The sequence below is a fragment of the Chinchilla lanigera genome, unplaced genomic scaffold, assembly GCF_000276665.1.
Source record: "Chinchilla lanigera isolate Chin_1 unplaced genomic scaffold, ChiLan1.0 scaffold00012, whole genome shotgun sequence".
In the NCBI taxonomy this organism is placed as follows: Eukaryota; Metazoa; Chordata; class Mammalia; order Rodentia; family Chinchillidae; genus Chinchilla; species Chinchilla lanigera.
This window is the reverse complement of record NW_004955413.1, coordinates 8178227-8205680: the sequence shown is the minus strand read 5'-3', so window position 1 is coordinate 8205680 and position 27454 is coordinate 8178227. Positions and strand designations below refer to the sequence as shown.

The following is a 27454-nucleotide window of genomic DNA, read 5'->3' as shown; positions in this document are numbered from 1 at the left end:
CAGTCATGATGCTCACAGAGAAGACATTGGAAGGAAGTGGAAGAAGGTGGCTAAATTCTGAAAGCCTTTGGTTTTGACAGAGCAGTGTGCCTTACTGGAAAAGGTAAGAGGTAGAGAATGAGGAATAGTTTTTCTATATGTATAAACTCACTTCAGTGACTGCTGAGGGTTGCCATAGGAAGATTTTTACCCTATTCAAATGCACAGAGAAATATCTTCAAAGCTAAATGAATATCCATAGTTTAGATTATTAACTTTGAAGTAATTTTGAAACCATGTGTTAGCAACTATGAATGTACTAAATAGATGTTAGATTCATAATAAATGTCAAATCAATGAAAAAAAATCTGATTATTTGGTGTGGATAGGGAAAAATAATAGATTCACATGAACGTGTATGAGCATATGCATGTGTGTGTGCAGACACTATTAAAAAGTAAATGATAATATGACCCAATAATTATGACAATATTACCCAAAAATTAATAATTGCTTTAGTAATAATTATGCCTAAGAGATTATTACACAACTCTGACATATTTTAGGAAAGGCCAGGTACTCAGAAACTCCTATATATGCCTAACTTAGAACTTTTTGTAAATCCTCAGTATTTAGAACATTCCATAAGATAGCTCATATTTTGTTGCCCAGTGAATGCTTTATAACTTCCTAATAATATTTGGTGAGAAGTCTCATTGCCAGACTAAAAATATATATATATATGTATATTAGGCAACAAGGAAGGCCATGCAAATAAATATATCTTTTTTGCATGTTAGCCTATGAGATTTCAGCATTTCCTTCATTATCAACTACAGAAGACTCTGTGCTATTGTGTGCAAGTCACATAGGATCTGGACCAAACTCAGTTCAGCTATTTATTAAAATTCATGATTCTTATTAAGAAAATGTGATTGCAGTCCTTATGTACTTTTGATGGTTCTGGGATTGGCGTTGCATACATGATTTTATAAAGGGAGAATAATTCTGATCTTTCAAAATTGAATATACAAAGCATTTTCAACTAATGTTCTAACAAATTTTCAGCAGGGATATTTGAAATTGCTGCACTCTCTTCCAGAAAATGGTTGATGTTTTGAAGAGCATCTTTACAATCATTTTATCTGCAGAATCCATAATTGGAATTGTAGGAAATGTCTTCATAGCACTGGTGAACTGTATGGACTGGATCAAAAGAAGAAAGATCTCTTTGGTTGATCAAATCCTTACTTCTTTGGCGATCTCTAGACTTGGTCTACTCTGCTCAGCACTGACACACACAATGTTATATACAGTACACCCAGATTGGCTAAAGACTGAAAAAATGTTAAGAATGTTTATTATTGCCTGGGTTGTGACCAATCATTTTAGCATCTGGCTTGCTACATGCCTCATCCTCTTTTATTTTCTCAAGATAGCCAATTTTTCTAACTCTATTTTTCTTTACCTAAAGTGGAAAGTCAAAAAAGTGGTTTTAGTAGCATTGCTGATTTCTCTGGTTCTCTTATTGTTCAATATTATAGCTATAGACATACAAATTAATGTCTGGATGGATAGATCTAAAAGAAACGTATCTTACACTTACAGTTTGAAGAACTTTAAACAATTGCCCAGACTTCTTTTATTCTACAGCTCTATGTTCATGCTCATACCCTTTATTATGTCCTTGATAGCCTGTGTGCTGCTCATCTTCTCCCTATGGAAACATTGGAAGAAGATGCGGCACAACGCTAAGGGGTCCAGAGATGCTGGCACCGCGGCCCACATAAAAGCCATGCAAACTGTGATCACCTTCCTCCTACTTTACACCATGTACTTATTCTGTCTCATCATGCAGATTTCTAGCTTTGAATTTTTGGAGGAAGAAAACATCCTTTTTTTTGAACATGCTATAGGAATTGCTTTTCCTTCGGGGCACTCCCTTGCTTTGATTCCAGGAAACAGTAAGCTGAGACAAGCCTTTCTTTCAGTGCCGTGGTGTCTGTGGTGCAGGGCCAAAGGTTGAGAATGTTTAGGTCTGTAAAGCATTTCAGGATATTTTGCATATTCTTGAGGAAGATTCGTTTACAAGAAAATCTTTGGTTTGTGAATTTATAGTTTTCCAATATTCTTTCTTTTTTAATTTTATTTTAAAGAGAAAAAAAGAAGACGAAAACAATAAAAAGACAATAATACAAAATTTCAAAGCACAATTTTAAAACAAGATAGCAATGGTTAATATATTGAGTAGTGTTATTGACAAATTAGTTGCTCAGATTAAAAGATATAGGCATGCATAATTGATCAAACAATATAAGCAGAAACCATGTTTTCAACTAACTAAATAAAGTCAGTAGTATAACTATCTTATCTATCTTATGTATATGTATATATATATTTTTTCCCTTCCTTCTTTTAAGACCCAATATTCTTTCATTGTATTTAATTTATGAACTTTATAGATGTGTGTTTGGAATAAACTCTAACCAAACACATTGCAATGTTAGCAGTACATTTACAGGTATATGTATTTATATACACAGAAGGATGACCATATACAATGTTTAAGGATAAGAGATCATATGTATATATATACACACATATATGGAGAAAGAGAACTTTGGGCCATCATTACCTTTTGAGATTTTAATATGAGAAACCTATAATACACAGGATAAATGTGCATATGCATGCGTACAAAACATAGTTATTAAAAAGCAAAGTTTGTAGAGTAGTACCGAGGTCTCCGAATTTAATTCATTCCAAGGTTCTGGGGAAGATGGCCATGTCATGTTTGTGCAGGGAAGATGGTGGCTGCCATTTTCATCACCGAAGGTGGAGTTCATAAACAGAAACAAAATTATGCCAAACTCTTTTGTTTGCAAAATGAACAGAACAGAATTTCATGAACAGAAGCAGTCATGAACCATTGTGTTACTATATTTCTATCCATAGAGAAGAAAATTTCTAATGTAGGTTTACCAACATTTTAGAAATGCAGAATAAAATAAGACTGTTGAATATTACTCTAAATGCATAATTTCAAATATACATCCCAACATGAGAATATTGTTTAAAAAATTATCTGAATTATTAAGTTGTTTTACTTCAGTGTTCTGATCTATATTATTAGTTTTGAATTCAAGAATTCTTGGAATGTAATTATTATTATTAGATACATGCTTGTATTTGAAATTACTGGAGGTTGACCTAAGATGTTCACACTGAGGTATTTTCAAGACATTTTTAAATTTTAAATTTTGAGACAGAATCTCCCTAAGTCATTAAATTTTCTAGGTTGGAGTTGAACTTGCAATTTTCCTGTCTCAGCCTCCTGGAATTTTGTAGTTACAGACATGACCAACTGGCTATATCACTTTTTTTTTTCAGTGTTGTTTTCAGGTATATTCCACAGTGCATTTTAATTTGAATACAGAAGAATTGCAAATTACAACTGGGGATTGTGTTTCAGTTGATCGTGCCATTAGGATAATGTTTTAAGTCATTTTTTATTTTATCATGTAACTGGATTTTACTATAGGCTAAAACAACTAATTTTTCACTTGAACAGAATTTTAGAATAATAGCTAATAGAAGACCACCATACAATTAACATGACAAGTTTAATGACGTATGTAATATTAATATATGTTGTTTGGTAGATATAAAAATAATTTAATAAAATAAGTGAAAAATTCTAAGAATTTTGATTTGTGTACTGGAGTGCAAAGAGAGAAACAGGGTCATTTGATCTGTGTTCAATAATGCTTAGTCTTCCATAAGATAGAATCCTGTATAGTGTTAGAAAGGAAGAAGTTTTAGCCAGACATGGTGGTACAACTCTGGGATGCTGAGGCAGTAGGATCACAAATTTCAGCCCAGGGCAATTTAACGACTTAGTGAGACCCTGTCTCAAAATTTAAAAAAAAAATTTTGAAAAAGGGGAGAGGCTTAGTGAGGAAACCTTGTGTTCAATTCCCAGTTTGGGAAAAAAATAATAAAATCAAAAAAGAAAAAAAGAAACTTTATTCATGGCTTATTTTCAGACAGAATTCCTTTAAAAGTGCAAGGTCAAGTTTGCAATAGACTTCCTTGTTCTCTCCTTGTCATACCGTATCCTTGCTATGTATTTCTTTTGGAGAAATTTTAGTGATATGTGCCATATGAAATAAAAAGTGGTCATCTGTAAAAGACATTAGAGTAGAAAGATCCAATATTTATGTGGCACGTTATCTGCTTTCTTCATAAATTTAATATTCATACATATATGGTAGTATTTTTCACATGAGAAAGCTGAGATTTTGAGATGTTAAAAGATTTATCCAGATCTGCATGAAGATTCCAGCAGTGAGAGAGGGCAATAATCCCCTCATGGAGGGAGGATCGGCCCAAAATTCAGATAAAACATCAGCAGGAAGATGGAATCTAAGTATGGTGCGAATCTGGCTGGAATAAATGTGCAAAAGAATGTGTAATTTAGGTGCTTAGATGAATTGGTTTTAACTCTGTAATGATATTTGGTGCAAAGAGGCACAATAATTGTTTTGGTTTGTTTTCTGAGTTATAGGCTGCATGTGCTAAATAATCCTATGTGCCTTGTGCTTTCATCTCATTCTCTTGTCTTTTACAGACAGAAAATCTTATTATCTGCATATAATTATTTCTAATGTTTATTTTACTTCTTAATTTTAATTCTTTTTTTTGTTGTTGTTGTTTTTTTCTCCGGTACCAGGAACCGAACTCACGACCTTGCACTTGCCAGGCAGGCGCTTTGCCGCTGAGCTAAATCCCCAGCCCCCTTAATTTTAATTCTTTATAATTCATCTCTTTGTGTTGGCTTATTCCATTTAATGGCTTGAAATTTCAATATGTCAAGTAATTTCAATAACTAACAATCTTTGTAAATGGAGAATTTGTGTTTATTACCAATAAACACAATACTGACATTTAGAAAAAATTTTTTTGCATCATCATAGAGAGTATCTCCTATACCTATTTTTCTGCAGATTATACTCTAGTAGAAATAGTGCTAAAAGAATCAAGTATCATATATAGTTCTGTGAGTTTTAGCACAAATCTAACTCATGTATCCTCTACCACCTTGAGGACATAGAACAGATATAAAAGACAAAAACTGAAATACCCTGAGTATAGCCTCAGATGTCTGGCAAGCTGTAAAACAGCATCACAATCACTTTATGATGAATGCCCACCCCTTGATGTCATTGAAGAACCTAAAGAACACTATTGCTTCACTTGCTGTTTGTTGACATAAAATCCAGTGATACTGGAGGTACCAAAGCATAAGGCTTTAGTCTACCGCTACCTTTCCTGTAGCAATTTGGATTACTATGCTAACAATTACCCAGGTCAATTTTCAGGGACTTGATGTTAGCTTTATCTGATTCTTCACTTGGGCCTGCAGGTATCTGATGGATGACAGGAAAGGAAAAATCATATCTAGCTGTTAAAGACCATCAACCCAATCAACTTGTTTGTGGAGCAATGCTAATATTAAATGAAAAAGCTATCAGTGTGAAATGCATCAGTATTTATACAGAGACACTTTACCTACAAATGGAAACACCACTAAATAAGGCATAATTAGGACCACATGTGATTTTAAATATGTAGTACTAAAACAAATCTAAAAGTGTACTTTGATTTAGTACAATTGTCTTAATGTTTTATATGTTCTTAGCCATTTAGGTTGGTTTTCAATCTGTATGTATTATAGTTAGCTTTATAAGGCCTTATAAGATAAATAAGTGAATCTTATGCTGGAAGAATGAAAGGGGTGGAGGGAAGGAGGAAAATAAATTGTAATATGTTATGTTCATGTATCAATTTCCTATAGCAAATGTAAGCATTATATATGGCAAATATGTACTAATAAAATTTTAAAAATAGACAAATATTGGATTCATATATACACATACTATATGTATTTTTAAATTTATAAATATTTCACAAACTAACACATGAAGTAGAATTAGTAATTATAAAAATGTGAATAACACACTTTATGAATTTAATCTAATGGACAAGCATAAGATACTATATCAACCACTGATATATACTCATTTAAAAGACACTGCGGGCTGGGGATTTAGCTCAGCAGCACAGAACCTGCCCGGCAAGTGCAAGGTCATGAGTTTGATTCCCATTCCCGGAAACCACCCCCCCACCAAAAATACTGCATTTCTAATTTCAAATTCCATACTATAATGACTATAAAAATTCCATACTATAAATGACTGTAGATGTGCTTTGTATAAATACTAACTATTGTTTGTAAAAGAAGGCACTAATGTCTAGTAGGACTGCTGAGAATTTCTTCCTGAATTCATCCAAAATATTACTTAAAGTAGAAATCAGTAAGTGTCTGATGAACTGACTGTACACTGAGTATATTATCATTACCACAACCAAATAATATTTTAAGTAATAAAACTAATAATAATATTCCAAGCCAGGTATGATGGTGCACACCTATAATCCCACCATTCTGGAAGGCAGAGGCAGGAGGACTGTGAGTTTGAGTCTAGGCTAGGCAAATCAGCATTTTAGGGGTATCTGTCTCAGAATAAATTGGGAGTGGAGCAGGGATATAGTACAGTGCAAAGGCCCTGGGTTCAAACCCAGTAACAAAAGGAAAAAAAACCTATCATCTGGGGAAGTAATTATATACTTGTTCCATTAGAGATGGTGCTGGTGATATATTTGTGTCTTTATTCTTAAGAGTAGTTCTTTTAAATGTCCTATTAGCCCTCTCCATATATCCTTCCCTTAAATGTAGGTCATATGTGAGAATTTTTAAGATGTATTGGGTTCACTTTCATTGTGTAGTATAGGTTCAGGAGGTGGGTGGGGTCAGCTCTACTCATGCCCTTCTCTGCATTTCTGTGGTTTGTGCTACACGTTTCCTGCTATTTTGACATTTGGAGCTGAATATGTTTCATAGGTATCTTATTTACTCCTCAGTTAATGAAGAGAAAAACTTTTGTCACGTTGCTTATTCTCCATGTTGGTAAGGCAGTGTATCATCCTTCATCTGCCTTGGTGCCTAGGGTGAGGGTCATGGAGCAGATGCTGCTGAGAGGTGAGAGAAGGTAAACAAAATCTGAAAGGCTGTGTTACTGAATGGGAAATGCGTCCCACTAAGCAAAGACAGACAGAGAAGAGTCTTACTGTGCTGAAGTAATTTATCTCAGTGTCTGATTCATGAGACAGCAACGAGATTTGCACTCGTTTCCACAGCCAGAAATGAAATAGTTTAAACCTACTGAATACTTACATTTAATATTCTATAATATATACTCAAAAACATTTATAAAACGGTCTTAATGACTATCACAGTACTGAGCATGAGCTCACGCAGTTATTAGAAAATCCTGATGGGTGCTGGATTGACACGCTATACACAAATTATTGCAGAGAGAATATTATTGCACTTTCAATAATCAGATTTAAATAATATTTTAGAAGAATCCAGGAAGAAATTCTCAGCAGTCCTACTACACATTGGTGCTTTCTCTTACAAACAATAGTTAGTACTTATACAGAGCACATCTATAGTCATTTATAGTATGGAATTTTATAGTAATTATAGTATGGAATTTGAAACTGGCAATGCAGGAAATGGTTCCATAGCACTCAAAAACTGCATAGACCTGGTCAAGGAAAGAAGAATATCTTCAGTTGATCAAATCTTCGCTACTTTGGCAGTCTCTGAAATTGGTGTGGTCTGGTCTGTATTCCTAGATTTCTCGGTATCTGTCCCTTGTCCAGCTTTATGGATGACTGGAAACATGGTAAGAATAATTTTTATTTTGGCAGTAGCAAATTCTTTTAGCATGATTTGCTATAATGCTTAGCATCTTTTATTTTCTAAATTTACTTTTCTTTACCTAAGGTGGAGAGTTAAAAATGTGGGTTCAGTGATACTGCTTGTGTCTCTGTTTCCCTTGTTTTTAAATTTTGTACTTATAGACACACACATTAATGTCTGCATTGGTGGATATGAAAGAAAATGTGTTATAATTTTAGTTCAAACGACTCCGCACAGTTTTTCAAATATCTCCTACTCACCAACACTGTGTTCACACTTGCGCTCCTTAGTGTCCCTGAACAACTTTCCTTCCGCTCATCTTCTCCCTGTGGAAACATCTGAAGAGGATGCAGCACAATTCCAGAAGATCCAGAGAACCAGCGCCATGGCCCACATAAGAGCCAGGCAAACTCTGATCTCCTTTGTATTACTAGATACTATTTTTTGATCATAAAAAGTGTTGTATAAGTGTTGAACTCTGGAATGCTGGAGAATGTGATGCGATCATTTTGTTTTCCTGGGCTACTGCACTTGCTTTTCTTTCAGGCCACTCATTAGTCCTAATTCTGGGAAATGAAGCTGAAACAGGTCTCTTTTTCAGTGATGAGGTAGCTAAGATGCAGGTTCAATAGCGGGAAGTCATCAGGTCACTAGACTATGTCTGAGAGCATCTCACGTAAAGAAAATCAGTTTACCTACTGATATCTTCAAAGTGGTTTCTCAAGAAAACAAATAGAGACACACAAGATTGATCAAACAAGTAATCATTAACTGTTCTTTTCTGTAGAGCAACAGAAGACAGTAGTACAACTATGCTAGCTATCCTGTATATACATACTTATGTAATTTCCCCTCTTTTCCCTTCTCTTTTCACAGTTTACCACAAATTATTGTATTTAAAATTATGTATTTTCCAACTATTCTCATCTGTAACTGGATTTTCAAAAGAATGTTTGAAATATGAACCATCTAAACATAATACAATCTTAGAAGTATCTATACAAGTTTGTATATTAACATGCTTACACAAAGAATATTAATCTACCACTTAAATGTAAGAAATATTTATATGCACAGATAGTGTGAATTTTCTGTCAATTACTAACCCATTTTGTATCTAATAAAATGAGAATTTTGTAATACATAAGATACATATGTATGCATACATGTGAGACATAGGTACTAAAAGCAGCAATAATTTTGTACACATGAAAAGGTTTTAATGTGTAAGATATGCCTAAATACCAAATAAAAATGAGTAATAAAATATAAGATTTACAAATTGAATACCCTAAATTCTTCCTTTAAAATAAATACCAGCCTTTATGAATTAGAAAATTTGTGAGAATCATGAAGTTACTTTATATGAATTTATGTATGTGTGTGTGTATATATATATATATATATATATTTACTTTCAAATTTAAGACTTCTAACATTTAAACATTTTCAGGAATTTGCAGTTCATATTTGGAATACATTTTATTCTTCAATGTAGTTATCAAAATGTACAATTATCCATTTAAATTTTAATGCACAAGAATAGCAAAACCCAATAATGACAGTCTTTCAATAAAATATCACACTAAGACCTTGTTATTTTGTCATTACACACCTGTATATTTTGAGGGTGGAAAAAAGCAGGTTATTTATAAGAGTGGAAATTTAAAGTAACTTATGAATAACCAATATGTAATCAACTAGAACTTTTGTGTTATTTAGATGTTATCAATAGATTGTATGAGATAAATAAAAGGCAATTTCAAAAATTAAATGAATTTATAAAACAGGAAGAAATTAGTTTTGTCATGTGTGATAGAGAAACATGATCAAATATTCTGTTCAGTGTGTTAAAACTTCAGCACAATAGAACCTTGTACATTTTTCTAAATGATGCATTACTTTCTTAGGCTTATTTTCACAAAGGAATCCCTTCAAACTGCTGGATTTGTGTTCCATGTATATTTTATTCTTCTAATGGAATTTATTCATTTATTGATTGTTAAAAACTTGTACCATCAACATCTTTTCTATGTGTTTTGGAGATATTTCAGTGAATGCTACTAAAAAGAAAACGTAATATTAAAGTGAAAGTTATTAGCATATTCCTCTCCATATGATTTTAGTACCCACACATGGATAATAATATTTGTCATGCAAATTGATTAATGTTCTGAGGTGTTCAAAGTCTTTTCCAGCAGTGGATCAAGATGCCAGCAGAGAGCTACAGTAATATCTCCCCACAGGGAGGGAGGGTCTCCTCCACATTCAGTTGGAACATCAGTAAGAAAAAGTTGCTCACTACCTTATCTGGAATCTTGTGGAAAAAAATAAAGCATGCAAAAATAATATGAAATTCTGGCATTTGCACTAAATTTTCTTGATTTTTCCCCAAGATATTCGGCACCTAGTCAATATGTCTACACAACGTAGAATAATTTTTATGTTTTTGTTTGTTATTAGAAGCCACTGCCTTACATAACTATCATAGGTGTTTTGCATTGAAGCCCATTTTCTTTCACAAGTATAAAATCATAACTTCTTCGTATAATTATTTATAATGATTATTTGACATATTCCTTCTAAGTATTTATAGCAGTTTTTGGTGTTGAAATGACTCCAATATTGAAAATCTTCTGAAATTGTTGTGATATTTAGCTCTTTGTAGATGGGTCATTTTCTAGAGTTTCACTGGTATACTACTGATTGCAACTTTGACAGAAATACTTTTAAAACTAATTCTCAGAGAATCATTCTCTGACTTTCTTTTCTGATAAAACCTGCAATTAAAAGTAACAAATGTATGGTGTTATTTACAATGATAATTATATGTTTTCTTTTCCTCTGACCAGTTAATGATACATGCTAGTAGTGGTATTTTAAACAATGGTTCATCATCTGGTGTATGTATATTTAATGAAATGTTATATATATATATATTGAGAGGCAAATTAAAGTTCAATTTGGCAGGTTGTTTTCTACACATATGTCTCCCCTGTAAATAGTACTCTTGGACCTACTTCTGAGATGCTGTTATGGATTGCTTTGTTTCAATAACCTGAATATTGAAGGCATAACCAATTATGTGATTGTATGTAGGGGTAGAGGTCAGAACTTGAGGCTTTAATCCAATAAACCTGGTGTCCTAGATACCAAGAAGCTGTGCACACAGAGGAAGTTGTATGCACTTATAGAGAACAAGTCCTTTGAGAAGATGGTCCCACTCCAATCCAGCAAGAAAAGCTTGATTAGAATCCAATCTTGATGTTCCCTTGATTTTGGAATTCCAGTCTTCTGTGTGAACATTAATACCTGTTATGCCACCAGCTCTGATATTTTGTTATGCCAGTGGGCAGATAATGCAAAAAGAAAATAAGATGAGTTGCATTTTTCACAATAAAAAGGTAATATATGCTGAAAAATAAAAGGTGACATAAATTGTAATAAATTTGAAAATTTTGTTTAAAGCAAGGTTCTAAGATTATACATGAAATGGACTGCATATTCAAATGTACTTGATTTTACTCTAATTAAATTCTTCTTAAACAAAGGGATTAATTAAACAAATTAATATAAATTTGCCTAGGGGCTGGGGATTTAGCTCAGTGGCAAAGCGCCTGCCTGGCAAGTGCAAGGTCATGAGTTCGGTTCCTGGTACCGGAGAAAAACCAAAAAAAAAAAAAAAATTTGCCTAACATATTGGAAGGGGTGCCTAGTGTAAGTGTTTATAAAGCATATAAAAAGACCTTTTCCTGGACTGAAAGGAGACCATGATGTAATTTAGATATGATTAGTAAAAGAAATGGTATTTATTAACAAGTGGATATTACTTAATAAAAAATAAAAATTATTTTAAAAACATATGCCATTTTGAAAAAAATCAGTGTGAATTGCCACTAAAATAGTATTGCACTTCATCAGTATCATAATATTTTGCTTTTATGCTCATCATTAGTCCCACAATGTAAAAGAAAATAGGTACTGTATAGCACATCCAGAAACCAGATTTATGGAGGACCGTCTGCATGACTGTCTTTGAAAGAAGAGCAGTTATCTCCATTTTGGCTAAACCTGGCCCTATCCATGTATATATATGTACATAGATGGCTAGGACTTTTCCTTTTCCCTTCAATTGGCTTTAAGCAAAGCAAATTGGTCCAGCAGTGGTGCTGATGTGTAGTCTTTGAAGCAAGGTGATAGGGCAGTGTTATCCCACCCCTATAGCTCCCAAAAAACGTGTGTGAGTTGGGGCAGGATGGAGAGCCATGTTCCACGTTGTTGGCTGGGATTGAGCCTCGAGATTAACGACTGCAACTTTCCAGGGCTTAAAAGATTACATATCAGAGCTGAAGCACTGATTCCAAAACATTAGATACTACCTCAATAGTGTCATGCAGATTATGCTTTCTGCATGTCCTTTGCATGCTGAAGAGCGGATTTCAGGCCTCCTACATAGCCCAATTCATAGCACTCACATACTTCCTGCCATTCTCACCTGCACTCATCCTCAAGTGACTCTGTTCTTCAAAAATTAATAAAACTCGGGTTTGGCCCTGGTCAAGGTCTTTGTTCTGATAAATCATCTTATTAACTGGACTTAGGACCCCCTTGGTTTCCCACAACTACAAATATGTCTTCATGTATTTATTCTCACATGGGTGGCACTGAAAGTGGTAGATTGAAATTAACATGTTAGGATTCCAATAACTTTCCACGGGATTACAAATATAAACTTCCTGGATGGAGACAAGGACTAGGAATGGCTCTCTATAAAGGTGCTAGAAGAACTTCAGGTGAAGCAATAAAGAAATCAGAATGAGAATATAAACTCCAGCACATATAGTATGGCTTTTTTCTCTAATTTAAATTCACTATGAAAAATCCAAGAAATGACAGAATGTGTTTTTTGAAATTATTACACAGTGCTGGTAAAGTGCACTATATCCAGAGAGAAAATGGGTCCTCTGGTTACCAAATTGTCTCTGCTGTTCACAAGCCCAGGTTTGCTTTGCTTTGGAAAAGTTAAACTCTTATTCATCCAGGGATATATAGTGGACAAGTATTATTTTTATTGCCATGACAATAACCAACCTTTAGTATCTGGATTGCTGTCTTGGTTACTTTTCTCATTTCTGAGACAAAATACCTGACACCCAACATTAAAGGAGGACAAGTTTAACTGGCTCATAGTTTGTAGAGATTTCAGTTCATAGTTGGCTGGCTTTAAGGCAGGGTGACATGGCAGAAGGTCATTTCAGAGGAGAAACAGTTCATAGGTAAAAGGAAGCAAGAAGCAACCTACAAGTGACAATACTAGCCATTTCTCTGTTCCTTATATTTCATCCAGGCTACTAGACATTAGGGTTGGGGGCACTTACACCCAGAGCAGGGTACCCTTAATCCTACCTGAACAATGTCAAATAAATCAGGGGACTAATTTAGTAACCACATACCCTTGATCCCATCATCACATACTCTAGATTCAACCACTTCTAAAAAGCACCCCCTATGACCACATGAGGCTTTGGGGGAAAATCTAGACACAAGCCATAACATTTCACCCCTTTCCCCACAAGGACTCATTCACATCCTTTCTGTGAAAGGGATTTAGTCCATCTCTAAAAATTGCCAAAGTTCTAACAGTTTCAGCATTGCCTAAAATCCCAAGTCTAAAGTCTCCTCTGAGATTCAAGGCAAATTCTTCGCTGGGAGCCTCCTGTACAAATGAAAAGAAAGTTAAACACTTCCAACATATAATGGCACAATAGACATTTCCATTCCAAAAGGTCCAAAGAGGGGAGAAGGGAGGAATGGAAACAAAGCAAGACCAAAATCCAGGGAAACATTGCCTCCTGTTCCATATCCAGTTTTTCTTAGAAATCTGTGGCAAGCTGTGAGCTCCAAAGGGTTTTTGGTTGCTCTATCCCAGTGGAACTTCTAGTGTATGTGCCTCCCATAGATTCTCTCTCTTGGCCAGTTTTACTTAACTTCTTGCAGCTTTCCTCAGATGATCTGTACTCCTGGCTTCCCCAACCTTCTGCGTCTCCACTGCACCTTCAAGTTAATACTTAGAGTTTCACACACTGCCCTCTCAGGGGCACACTGCCTGGTCTCACACACCTTCTTCTAAAAGCAGAGTAAAGGCTTTCCTGACCACACATCTCTTGCATTCTGCATGGACCTAAAACTAGCACTACATGGATAATGCCAAAGTCTTCTGCCAGCTGGAACAATAGATAGCCTTCCTTCTCTCTTGGCTGTAGGCACTAAGATCCTGGATTAATGAGAACTCTGAACCTATTCCCAAGGAACAAATACTTTTGGCCACCACCATTCTGGAGCATGGTGCTCTTGGACTCTTTTCTTAAAGCTAAGTCTTTTACCTTTGCAATTTTGAGTCTGCAGAGGCTGGGGTCCTATTAGGTATTGAGAAATAGTTATTGTAATATCCTCAGGCCTTATTTTCTGTTCTCCCTTTCCTTATCAGCAGTAATGTTCTCTTTTGTTCTATCTTTGGAATCTGCAACTCTTCTGCTCTTGGTTCATAGTACTTTTCAGAGTACAAAGCTTCTTTGACAGGTGTCTTATGAAGGCACACTATAAGGCTATTTTTCTCACCACTTCATTGAATCCAGTCTTTCCATGGTAATTAGTAAGGCCTTACCAATACTCATTCTTCATTCTAGGCCCTTTAAACATCATGAACAAAGCTTGTTTTCTTTCCAGGACACTGCCCTCTTCTGATTTCTATTCTGGCTCAGTGAGCATCACATTTCTGTCCATTTTCTTAATTCTTCTTAGTTTCCCTAAACAGAAGATATCAGGCATTCTGCAAACTCAGTACTGTAAATTGTAACTAGTTATAACACCAGACCTTGCTGGTGTTTTCACACTGTATGCCTTTTGGGAACATTAGAATACTGACATGAATGCTTAACAGGGATGAGTAGAATTGCTGATTGAAGTCTATGTATGTGTGTATTTCACACTGTAAACTGTTGTTTTAAGTGGGTAAGATACATTTCAAAATAATGCCACAAAAAAGTTAGAGAGAAGTAAAAAGCTTTAATCACATAAATTGTGAAAATGGTAATTCATAATTTATTTTTAAAATAAATATACAGGTATTGATAAATTGATAAGATGTGCTTATCTTTATAGATACGAAGATGTATGTAGAGACACACAACTGTAATTGTGCTTCATTAACCACTTCTATAACTTTTGTCTGGTCTAGTCAGTCTTCAAGGACCTGTCCAAGATCTCCAACTGCCTGTATGAGGGGTATGATGAAGAAAGAAAAGAAATTTAGTAATGCATAGAAAGGAGGCTGGGAAGTCAGTGCCTCAGTATGGGCAAAGATAAAGACTTCTTTGGCTACCAGATTTTTATTTCTTTTCTAGTGAGAAGTGCAGGCAAAGGAGAGGGTACTTTTCCTGGAACAGCATCCAAGTAGAAGTGGGATCAGCAAGTTTAATATCATAGAAGAAACAAGTTAAGATGTTTTCTCATACTTGAGTACTGGGGCCCTCCCTGTGTTGTCCTCAGCAGATCTCATCCTGCTCCATGGGTGCTACAACCTCGCTGATCATCTAGATCTTAGCTCTGGCTGGTAGAAAGCAGGTTGTCCACATTTCAAACTGGCCTACAAGGCAGGGCAAGGGCAACCTCAAACATCCTCTGACTCAAATTATAATTTGTGGTCCCCAATAGTCAGTCTATAAAATTTGTCATGAGTGATAAAAATGAAATACACTGTCTTCTTTATGTATCTTCATATGATAGTGGTACTGAAAAGAATAATAGCACTCACCCTGTCAAACATTGACTTTTGAGTATAAAATATGTTGCTTATCTCTCCTGCCACACATCATCTTGTCTGGGAAAGATTGTCTTTTCCTGAGGGCTCTTGTTCAAGTGCAAACCTAATATGTTCCATATTCACAGTAGAAGGTACAGTGGTGGGACTAGGAAGAGCTCCTCAGGGGTTTGCATAGCCCTCATCAGGAACCAAGGGACCCTGTGTCTCAAAAGCACATGAAGCTCCAATACTAGCACTCAGTTCACACAGCCACACTCAGGGTGGTTTGCATTTACCTTTGTCTTCTATCCAGAGACTGGCTTATACTATATTCATCTTTGTTACCTGGAAGGGGAAAAGCTAGAGGCCATGTATTGAAGGCATAGTCCCCAGTCTGTGGTAGGACTGGGAGTTCAAAGAGGGCAGGTAGTCAGGTTACTGGAGGCGTGTCCTGAAAGACGATATTGAGTCCCCAACCAGTTCCTTCTTATCTTTGTTTTGTGGCTTCATGAGGTAAGCAACTTTGATCCACCAGACATTCAACATCACACAAAAGGTGGATCCAGTTCATCCTGGACTGAAGACCCTGAAAGCATAAGACAAATACATATTTCCTCCTTTTGATTATTTCAGGTGATCACAGCAACAGAAAGCTAACACAGGCAACTTCTTCCCTCTACACTTATGGTATGTGGCTGCTTCTATTCTTACTTTCTCCTTGAAATTTACTCATGCCAGCCTAGTTTTGGTTTTCAGTGTATTTCTGCTTTAAATGTGAGGCATTTGTGAAAATTTTCAAAGTAAGTAGGATTCATTTTCTTTGCTAACTATCGTCAGTGAGTTAAGAGTGCTATTTGCCATTTTTGGGATCACCCCATGATATTCTCGATCGTCTATGAAACTTGTGATACATAGTTTTCTTGATCTACGGTAATATTTGCTATATTTATTTCTTCAGCTCCTTCCCTACATTTTCCTATTCTATGGAAGAAGAATGGAGCTTATTTACCCATATTGCCCAGCAATATTCTTGTCCTTCATCTTGGTCCCTTTAGTGGTGATCATGGAGCAAATGTGGTGAGACGGATAAAATTTGAATATCTTAAGAAAAGTGGAAGAATGCCCAATAGTGGGAGAAAGGTAGAGAATGAGGAAGGTTCTTTTTGTAAGGATGAATTCAAGCACTTAATGACTGTTTCAAGGAACCACATAGAGATTCTCACTTCATTCACATGCGCAGAAAAAAATTCAACATTACTGAATATTTATAATTAATACTGTATATTATTAACTTGGAAGCCTTTTGAAGATGATGTCTCATATATTAACTATTAGTGAGAGCCATAATACATATTGAATCACTGAAGAACATGAATTATTAGACTGAAAGGAGGACAAAGGATTCAAGTAAAGGTGTCTATATGCCTGTATTTGTTTCTGCAAGAATCACTAAAGAGTACAGTGTTATATTAGTATTATTCTTAGTACATAGCAATGTAGCAATAGTGATCTCTGGGAGATTATTAGTCAATTCTGACACTTTGTATAAGATTTGGTTAGGATTTGCTTAAGCTCTTACATATACCTAACATTGAAATTTTTATAACTTCTCAATATTTAGAAAGTTCCATAAACCAGTTCATAGTCTTATAGACTATCATATACTTTAGAATTAGTATTTGCCTCTAACTCATGCTGGCAGACAAATATATGTAAATTACAAAAAATGAAAGCCTGCATATGCTGTAAATATATTTTTGTATATTAATCCATGAGATTTCAGCATGCCCTTTGTCATAAACTACAAAACTCTCCAGGTGATTGTAAGGCACAATGTATCTGGATGAAGTCCATCTGAGCTGCTGAGAAAAATGCAAGATTTTCAAAAAGTATGAATGCAGTTACTAGAAAATCTTCATGTTTCCAGGTTTTATTTTGCATACATGAGTTTGTAAAGAGAAAATACTTCTGAATTTTTAATAATTAAATACACATAGCATTTTCAATGTATACTGTAAACTGTTTAGAAGTGATTTCTGAAATTATTGCATTCTCTTACAGACAATGAATAGTTTTATGGGGAGCACATTTAAAATCCTTTTAAGTGTGGAATTCATAATTGGAAATGTAGGAAATGGCTTCATAGCACTGGTAAACTGCATGGACTCTGTGAAGAAAAGAAAGATCTCTCCAGTTGATGAAATACTCACAGCGCTGGCAATCTCCAGAATTGGTCTGTTTTTCTCAGTAGTCATAATTAAATTGGCATTTATGGCTTACCCAGAGAAACTGATGACTAAAAGCATGTTAAGAATGATTAATGTTATCTGGATAGTGACCAATCATTTTAGCATATGGCTTGCTGCATGCCTCAACGTCTTTTATTTTCTCAAGGTAGCCTATTTTACTAACTCGATTTTTCTTTACCTGAAGTGGAGAGTTAAAAAAGTGGTTTCAATGACACTGCTGATGTCTCTGTTTGTCTTGTTTTTAAACATCATAGTTATATCCATACCAGCTTATAGTTGTATTGATGGATCTAAAATAAACATATCTTCCAGTTCCGGTTTGAGGAACTCTACGTGGTCTTTCAAACTTTTCTTATTCACCAACTCCATGTTTGCTCTCATACCCTACACTCTGTCTTTGACAACTTGTCTTCTCCTCATCTTGTCCCTGTGCAAACATCTGAAGAAGATGAAGCAGAATGCCAAAGGATTCAGAGATGCCAACATCGTGGCCCACATAAAAGCCATGCAAATGGGCATGTCCTTGGTCCTACTTTATACGGTGTTCTTACTTGTTCTCACTATACAGATTTCACACATTGAATTTCTGGATGATGATATGATTGTTTCACTGGACTACTCCATGGGAGCTGCATTTTCTGCTTCACATTCGATTGTTCTGATTCTGGGAAACAGTAAACTGAGGCAGACTTCTCTTTCAGTGCTGTGGTGGCTGAGGAACAGCTGCAAATGTGCAGCTCTCAAGTTCCTAAAACACTTCTAGGATTATTTTACATTTTCTGGAGGAAAACAGGGTTACAAAACATCTTATTTGTAACTCTATACTTTCCAAATATTCCTCTGGTGCATGTACCATTGCTTATTTTATGAATGAATGTTTAGGACTATCATGATCCAAGCATATTATAGTGTTAGTAGTATATGACAATAGTATATATGAATTTACACATCAATACGTAGAAAATAGATGACCATCGGCCAAGTAAAGGTTAGAAGTCTTTATATTAACAAGCCTTGTTATCTTTTTGACAATTATTAGCTCATTCCATGGTCAAAATGCAAAATTATAATATATAAAAGGTATGTGTATGGATGCATGCAAATCAAATACTTAAATTTGAAGCTTATAATTTTATATATAAATAATTTTAATAAGATGCATCTAAATTAACAAATGATAAATGAATAAAATAGTGCTGAAATCAAATACACTAAATTTATCCTTTAAAATATAAAACCCTATTTATGAATTTTTAAAAGTTCTTTAGAAACATGAGGCTCTATTATTCTAATTTAACAGCATTATTACTTTCAAATTGAAAAAGATTCTTAAACTATTTTACCCTTCTTAGCAATCATTAGTTCCCATTTGAAACATACTTTATTCTCCACTATATTTATCAGGCATGTACAGTAGTGTATTTAGAGTTTATTGCACAAGAATACCAATCATGACTATGAGGTTTTTGCAGAGTATTACATTGGGAATTGGTTTTTGGTATATTTTGCATCATCACAAGACCACATATAACTTGAATAAAAAGCAGCAAGTTTGATAAGAATGGAAATTGAAAGTAATTTAGCAGTATTCAACACATAATTAACACAAACTTTTGTCAAATTTATATGCTATTAGTATTGTATTTTGGGAGAAAGACACATAAAATTAAATGTACAAGACTGGTCAAAATTAGGGAATAAGTTGGGTTTCAGATAGGTAAGAAATAGATAGAAATGTAGTATGTGCTCTGGGTTCTGTGCTGTTACACTTTCTGTAAGATAGAATCCTTGTTTTTAAAAATGAGAAATTCTTCATTTGAGTTCATTTTCACAAAGAAGTCCTTTCACACAGCCAAGTTTATATATAGTATAGATTTTGTACTGCCTTAATGTAGATTGTTAATTAATTTGAAAAATTATATTGTGAACATTTGGAGACACTTTGTTTAGCACTATATTCTATAAAAGAAAAAGTAGTTATTTGTAATTGGCAACCACTAAAAAGAGGACAATAATATCTAGGTGGCAGGTAATCCATATGCTCTACATTAGTACTCATATACATTTAATGTTAAGACTTATTCATCATTACAGGAAAATGTCTGCAAAGAGCTAGAGTAATAACCGCTAGCCAAGGGAGGGTGTCCCTGAAATTCTGATATAACTTTACCAGGAGGCTGATCACAGCTAGAGTTGGGATTTGGTGGGAAGAACATGTAAAAGAATATGCAATTTTATCACTTATCTTTAATTTTATTAATTTTTTCAGTGATATTTGTTATCAAATAACCATGTATGCAATATAGTAATTTGGGGTGTTTTATTAGAGAACAACTGCCTTACTGAGCTATCATAACTGCTTTCCGATTTCTTTTACAGATACAAAATCCTGACTCCTACATATAATTACTTGTAATGATTATTTCATTTCTTCCTTCCAATTACTTCTAACATTTTTTGGTGTTGGCTACATAATAAAGTGGCTTGGACATTCAAAAAATTAAGTAATTAAAAGTTTCTTGGTGTTTTATCAAAATCATAGATTTACATCAGCTGTCTGGTGAAATTTCATGGAATTATTTTCAGAGAAATTCATCAGTGGTTGTTATATTGCATATTGTTATTTTCAAATTAGTTGTTCAGATTACCACATACAAGCATGCAAAATTGGTCAAAAAGAGAAAAAAGTAGCCATTAGCTGTTCCTTTCAATAAACCATTAGACATCAGCAGTACAGTTATCCCAGCTATCCATACATATCTATTTTTTTCCCTTCCTTCTTTCTTTTTCTGCTTTCCTTCATCCTTGTTGTTCATTTTTTAAATTCTCTTTAATGGTTTGATCTATCTTTCATTCTTACATCTGATAATCTGAGCAACTTTGTCGATTGCAGTATGTAATAGAACAACCGCTGTTAATTCCTATCATTTTGTTCTGAAACCCTGTATCATTTTTATTGATTTTGCTTTGTTTTTGTCATGTTGTTGATATTTTGCTATTGTTCCGTTTTTATTATTCTCTTTAAAATAAAAAAGCAAAAAAGAATTCTTTTCTGAGAGTCATTCTCTGCTTATCTTTTATGCCAAAAACATCAAAACATGTCAAGTGTGTAGTGTTATTGATGATGATGATTGTGCGTTTTCTTTTCCTCTGACCAATTAAAGAATGATATATGCCTCTAGTAACACTCAGTAAGGCATATCTTTCATTGTATGCTGTACCTGAGGAAATATCATGTAAATATGCATACATATAATATAGAAAATTTGTACTAGTCAAAGGTAAATTGAAATACAGATATTCTCTACAAAGTAATGACATGTTATGTCCAAAAAAGGAAATAATCAATTTGAATTTTATGAGAAATCTTTTTACAAAATCACATGCTAAAGGAAAGTTGGCACATTTCAAAGTACTGGAGAATGCAACTCTAAATTCTTGGTCTAAAGTACATCCTCAGGTATTCAATTAATTAATAAATATAATTTTATATAAAATTACTAAGAATATTTCTTACACATATCTACTCACTGTAAATACTACTAATGGGCCTACTTCAGAAAAACATATGGACTAAGTTTTTAGTTTCAAAATCCAGCAGTTGAAGCCCTAACCACCAATGTTACTGGTTTTGGAAATGCTGCATTTATGAGCATCATTAAGAATAGATACAGTGATAAGATTGAAGCCTTACTCCAGTATAACTTTAGTCCTTAGAAGAAGAGGAGGCACACAGTCCAAGAATACAGAAAAGTGTGCGAACTCAGAGAGGATAGATTCTAAGTGAAAGTGGCCACCTATTTGCCAGGAAGAGAGACCTCACTAGAAGCCAATGCTGCTGCCCTCTTGATCATAGACATGTAGTTTCTAGACATTCAGAAAATAATTTTGTATTATTTAAACCTCCTCTGTTTGTGGGATTTTATTATGAAGGCCTGTGAACACTGATACAAAGACAAAAAATAAGCAGAAAAGTGTGATGTTCAAGAAATCAAATGTTAAATGTGTTGAAAAAATAAATGTTGACTTCATGTAAGTTAAAATAAAGTCAAAATTCTTTTACATTTCCAGCAAGACATTAAGATTCTACATGAATGTATTACATACTCAAATATATTTAATTGTATTCTTCATATACTCTCCTTTAATGCTTATTAAAATAAAGAATCTACATAACACATAAGGGTGTCATGTGCAAAGGGATTATAAAACTTGCCAGGGCCTTTGCTTGGACTGAAAGGAGATAAGCAATTCAGAGATGATTAGAAAAGAAGTGTTCTGTATATTAATAAGTGTATGTTACCTAGTAAGAAAATCATCAAGAAAACTATTATTCAATAGATTTGCAAAAATTTCAATTTCATCATTCTAATAAAAAGTAGAAAAAGAAACTAAAGAAAAATGAGAAAACATTATATGCCTGATATCAAAAAATGTTCACACTTATGAGAAATCCCTGCATGAATTACCTTACTCACTATAAAGAGAAAGCACTTCAGTTTTATATGTTCATTTACTTATTTTACAAACCTATGTGTAACATCATATGTCAAATATTTTATAAAATAAAATTTTATATATTTTCTACTTTTACAAATTATATATATTACATATTTTATATACTATGCACACCTAAAAGAAATAAATGAGAAGTGGTTAAAAATATGTGAATAAAGAGATCAGATCACAAATGATCAAAAGGCTGTTAGATGCTTCACAATATTCACCTTTACCAACTTGGTTATTAAAATAATTCCAAGACTATGCTGTATATGTTGTTGTCCAAAACTGCTGTTGTTTAATGAATAAATTTTCATGGAATTAAATTCCTAAATTTTACTTATTCATTTTGCTTTGCAATACAAAACTGAACACTGTAGGAATTTGCCAATCAAATAAAAGCTGGTGGAACAATACTAAATCAAATGTAGTACATTTTAGGTAAAATATTTCAGTATTTAAGGTGAGATATTTAAACTAATAAATTTAAAAAATAATAAGACAATCATAAGGATCATGAGTGGTTCAATAATATAGTATTAAAAAAGTTTATTAAGCAGAAAATAATTATAAAGAACACTACCAATACACTTAATCTAGTAGACAAATGTAGAGTCATTTATCAACAGTGAACATATGATCTTTTCAAAGAAATATTTAACTGGCAAACAAATTTTAATGAGCCAAAAATTTTTCAATATACTTTATAGACTGTTTCACAGAATATATTTTATCATCACAGTACAAAAATACATTAATAAATAACAATATCCTATCCATTTGCAAGGGAAATTACATTCCCATTCAATGAATTAAAAAATGCATTAAAATTAAACTCAAGTTTAGAATAGAAGAGTAAGGAAATCATTACCAAAGTAGAAATTTCAAAATTTCAGTAATATTTGGAAAACTCCTATCTATGAAAATATTTAGTAAATGATATTGAGATAACAAATTTCAGAATACTTAAAACAGATAGAATTTAATAATGAAAAAAACTCTTAAAAGTATGAAGAAGGTAAGACGGAATCTAGCACTCTTTCCTTAGCCTTATTGTGTATAGATAACTATGAGCAGTAAAGAGGCTAAGAACTGTGTATCAGATGCTGCAGTTAGATAACTGGGAAAATATCAAGTATCAAGAGCAATCTCATTCGTAGATTTTCATTCTGAAGTGCTCTAAAACGTGCATATACAAATGTGTTTTGCTGTCTGGAAGGGTTTAGTTCCAGGAGTTTTGTGGGCACCAAAACCAATGCATGCTCAAGCCTCTTATGTAAAATGACAATGTGCCTGGTTACATACTCCCATAATACTTCACTTCTAAATGCCTTAGAATCCATAGTAGAATGTAAATGATATTTAAATAGTAGGTATACTGCATTGCTCAAAGTATATTGATAAAATGTATGTATATGTTAAGCACAAACAAAATATCTTTTTAAATATGTTTGATTCACACATTGTTGAACCTACAGATGTGTCACTTGAAGATAAAGAGTGACAGTGGCAATGAAAGAAAAAAATAAGTACATAGAAAACTAAAATGAGACATCTGTGCATGTAAAACAAAAGGAATTTTTGAAAATCATAATTAAAACACAGAAAACAGATAATGCACTATTAGAAACATAACAGTCCACAGTAACACAAAAACATAATACTGCATAAAACACAAGTACAAATTCAGATAATCAGAGAGTTTTGAACAGCAGCTCTTGGCAGCTAGTGGCATTTTTTATTAGCCTCTCAAATAGTTTCACACAGAGCACCTCTGGTGAGGTTTGAGCAAATTTCCCTGGAGAAGGATTTCTGGCCAGGTATGTGAATTGTAATTCTTAAAAGTAGGAATATTTAAATAAAAATTTATAATTTATGACAGTAAAAGACACATAGCCATTAATACCTCTCAGAATACTTCCTCTTGCTTCAAATACACCTATCCCATCATTTTTACCACTCTTTTTTTCCCTTGTTTTTTTTGGGGGAGGGACAGTGTCTCACTTTATGTAGTTCAGGCTGGCCTAGAACTCACTATGTAGTACAGGCTGGCCTCAAACTCACAGCAATCCTCCTACCTTAGCCTCCCAAGAGCTGGGATTACAGTAGTGCTCTAATATGCCTGGTTTCTTGCCCCTTTCTGAAGCAGTTAGGGAAGTCTTTACATAATATCCTTTTATTATTGCTTGTCTTGAATGATTTCAAAATCTTTGTTACAATTTTTGTCAAAAAATGTAATGTGTCCTCACCTACGTTATTCACGGGATGTGGGACATTGTGACCTCCAGCTCTTCCCCAAAGTCAAAATAACCATTAAAAGTAAATATTTTACACAATTCAGCCCTCACGACAGCCATAAAATCACAACTGAAGATACCCAATAAAGAGTACTTCAAGAACTGCTTTAAAACGTGGCAAGAGTTGGTTGTCTGTTTGTTAAAGTTCTCATTCTTTTACTTTTAAAATAAAAAAGTGACAAGAATGATGAGATAAGTGGGTTTGCAGCAAGGGGGATATTTGGGGGAGGATTAATGGTACTATATCTTTTATTGTAATAAGTTTTTAAAAACTGAAATATTAACCATATTTTTTCTTCCATACCTCATAAACTGCACTTCTAGCCTTTTCTATGGGCTTAACTTGTTGGCAGCCCATGGCTATTGTATCTTTTATTGGGTCTTGTTCTTAGCCTTGGATTGCTGTGTGGGAGTGAGTGAGTGAGTGAGTGAGCGTGTGTGTGTGTGTGTGTGTGTGTGTGTGTGTGTGATGAGTAGAATCTTAGTCCTGGGAGTAGTGACTGTTCTTATGTCTTCTATTTCTATATTCTGTAAACTCATATTTACTTCTTTCTAACTAATATCTCATCTTCCTAGACCCTTGTTATAGTTAACAATTCTTTATATTATACATTCTCTGGTCAAAATTCTCTATGGTCTTTCTCCTGACTGAGCACTGATCATAAACAGATAGTAATTTGTTATTTTATTAAATGTTTGTATGAACAAACAAATATATGTGGAAGGAAATGGTAATAAGTCAATAAAAGGTAAGTATTAAAAAGTCCAGTAACATTATCATGCTTAATGCTGAGCTGCAGAATCTTTTACTTAATGCCAAGTTAAGAGAACCTTAGAGTAACTGGAACTGTTCACCAATGCAATGACAACACAGAACACAACCCATGAAAACTTGAATGCAAATGAAAAAAAATAGTTTTCTTACATGTTTACTTATTAGTAATGAAGTATGATCCACATAGAAGCAAAAACCTAAAAAGTATAGCTCTCTCTCTCTCTCTCTCTCTCTCTCTCTCTCTCTCTATATATATATATATATATATATATATATATATATATGTATGTATTAATTCAGCAATAAAGACTATTTGTAATGTAACGTTTTGAGCTGGACTTCTTCACACTTGCAAGGCTGAAGGAGTTGCTAGGGAAGTAGTTCAATGGTGGAGAGATTGGCTAGCATGTTGAAGGATTTGGGGTAAGTCCTCACCACTTCAGAAGCAAAGTAAGATAAATACTATGAGATGTCTTGTACAAGTCTATTATATCTTATCAAAATATTTACTTTATTGAATTAAGGAACATAAAAAATCTGAATAAATATAGAGTGACGAAAGAAGTCCTGTTATAAGACATTATACAACAAGCATTACCACTTTGTTTGTAACTCCGCATTGTCTGTAGTGTTCTTTTGCTATTTTGTAAAATGTTGTCTGTCTGTTAATGTTTTCCTCCTTTTATTTTTAAAATAAAAAAAGACATTATGGAGTAAAAACTTGAAAGATATTATGGACTAAAAAGTCTGAGTGTGGAAAAGGGGGATTTAAATATCAGTCAGTCCTCAGAGACTCAATTTTCCTTTGGAAAATAGAAGGGACAATAATTCATGTCTTATTATTCCTGAAAAATTTTGGAAAACAAATGAGAATTATAGCAATGTGTGTAGGGGGAGGCAGTGGTCCATGCAAATGGCTTGTGTGCAATAAAACTATAAATAAGCTCTAGTTATCAGTGCCCAACTTGAGGGAAGGGTATCTTTGCTGTAGCTAGGGAAACTAAGAAGCATTCATAGGAAAAACAAAGGAACCTATAGATTAGTTCTTCAAAACTTTCTGCATGATTCTCATGCTTTTGTTAAAATAAATGTTAGTGGTAATGGATCCATCCCTCAATTTAGACTTGTTTTGCATGGTCAGTGTATCCAGTTTTAAAATTTAACTAGCTAACAGCTAAAGCTGATGAATCCAAATTATAAACAAATTAGACAAGGCAGAAGTGTGCAAAATCATGAAAGATAAAACATCTTCATTTGTATGTTAGCAAATGAGAATTAAGTTTTTACTTCAACATCAGTGATGGAAGATTTTAGCCTCCTGGAACAATATAGAGTACATGAATGAGGGCTATTTTGAGAACTTGTTGGATGACAATAGTTTCCATGGAAAACAACACCAAATTCATTCTTTCACATATTGTGGCCCTTTTCTATTTAATACTTGTTACACAGTGTAAAAGGAACTAAGGACTTAATGAAGACCCAGAAAATAGGTATTGGTAGAACTTTAGGTGAGGAGATTAAGAAATCACTACCAAGGCTTTTACCCTTGCCTCTCTCCCCAGCTGTCTTTAAAATTTTACTATCAAGCATCCCGAATCCAGAATCTGTTTTTTTGGAAAATTTGCAAAGGTGTTCGTAACACTAACTAAGTTCAATGACTGAGTATAGAGAAAAATATCTCACCTGCTGATCAAATCTTCCCTGATATGGCCATGTCCACATTTGCTTTGAAAAAGTTAATATACCTATATTAAACTTTGATGAATTTGCATTCATATTGTAGAAAAGCAAGAATTATTCTTCTCATTGCCTGGACAATAACAAACCATCTTACTTGCTACTAGACTTGGAATATTTTATTTATTTAAATATCCAATACTCCAGGAGCGGCAGGGCTCCTGGGACCGAGTGTGGGCTGGACTCATACCACCATGATTCCCAGCTGAAAAGCGTGCACAGAGCCAGGTAGGCCCCATCCAATCCTGGAGGCCAGGACGCGAGAACAAAGACCCCACAGAC

General features: G+C 34.0%; 2 protein-coding genes and 1 pseudogene across 2 annotated transcripts; all 3 read left to right on the top strand.

Moving 5' to 3' along the window:
- The first annotated feature begins 1084 nt into the window (after positions 1-1084).
- On the top strand, positions 1085-2005 carry LOC102025110 (taste receptor type 2 member 14-like). The gene has a single exon (XM_005379632.1). It carries the CDS (start codon positions 1085-1087, stop codon positions 2003-2005), a length of 921 nt encoding a protein of 306 aa, XP_005379689.1.
- A 5587-nt stretch (positions 2006-7592) lies between these two features.
- Positions 7593-8258, top strand: LOC106147904 (annotated as a pseudogene).
- Positions 8259-17675: 9417 nt separating this feature from the next.
- Positions 17676-18623, top strand: LOC102024783 (taste receptor type 2 member 140-like). Its single transcript, XM_005379631.1, has one exon. The coding sequence runs from the start codon at positions 17676-17678 to the stop codon at positions 18621-18623; it is 948 nt and encodes a 315-aa protein (XP_005379688.1).
- The last annotated feature ends 8831 nt before the right edge of the window (positions 18624-27454 follow it).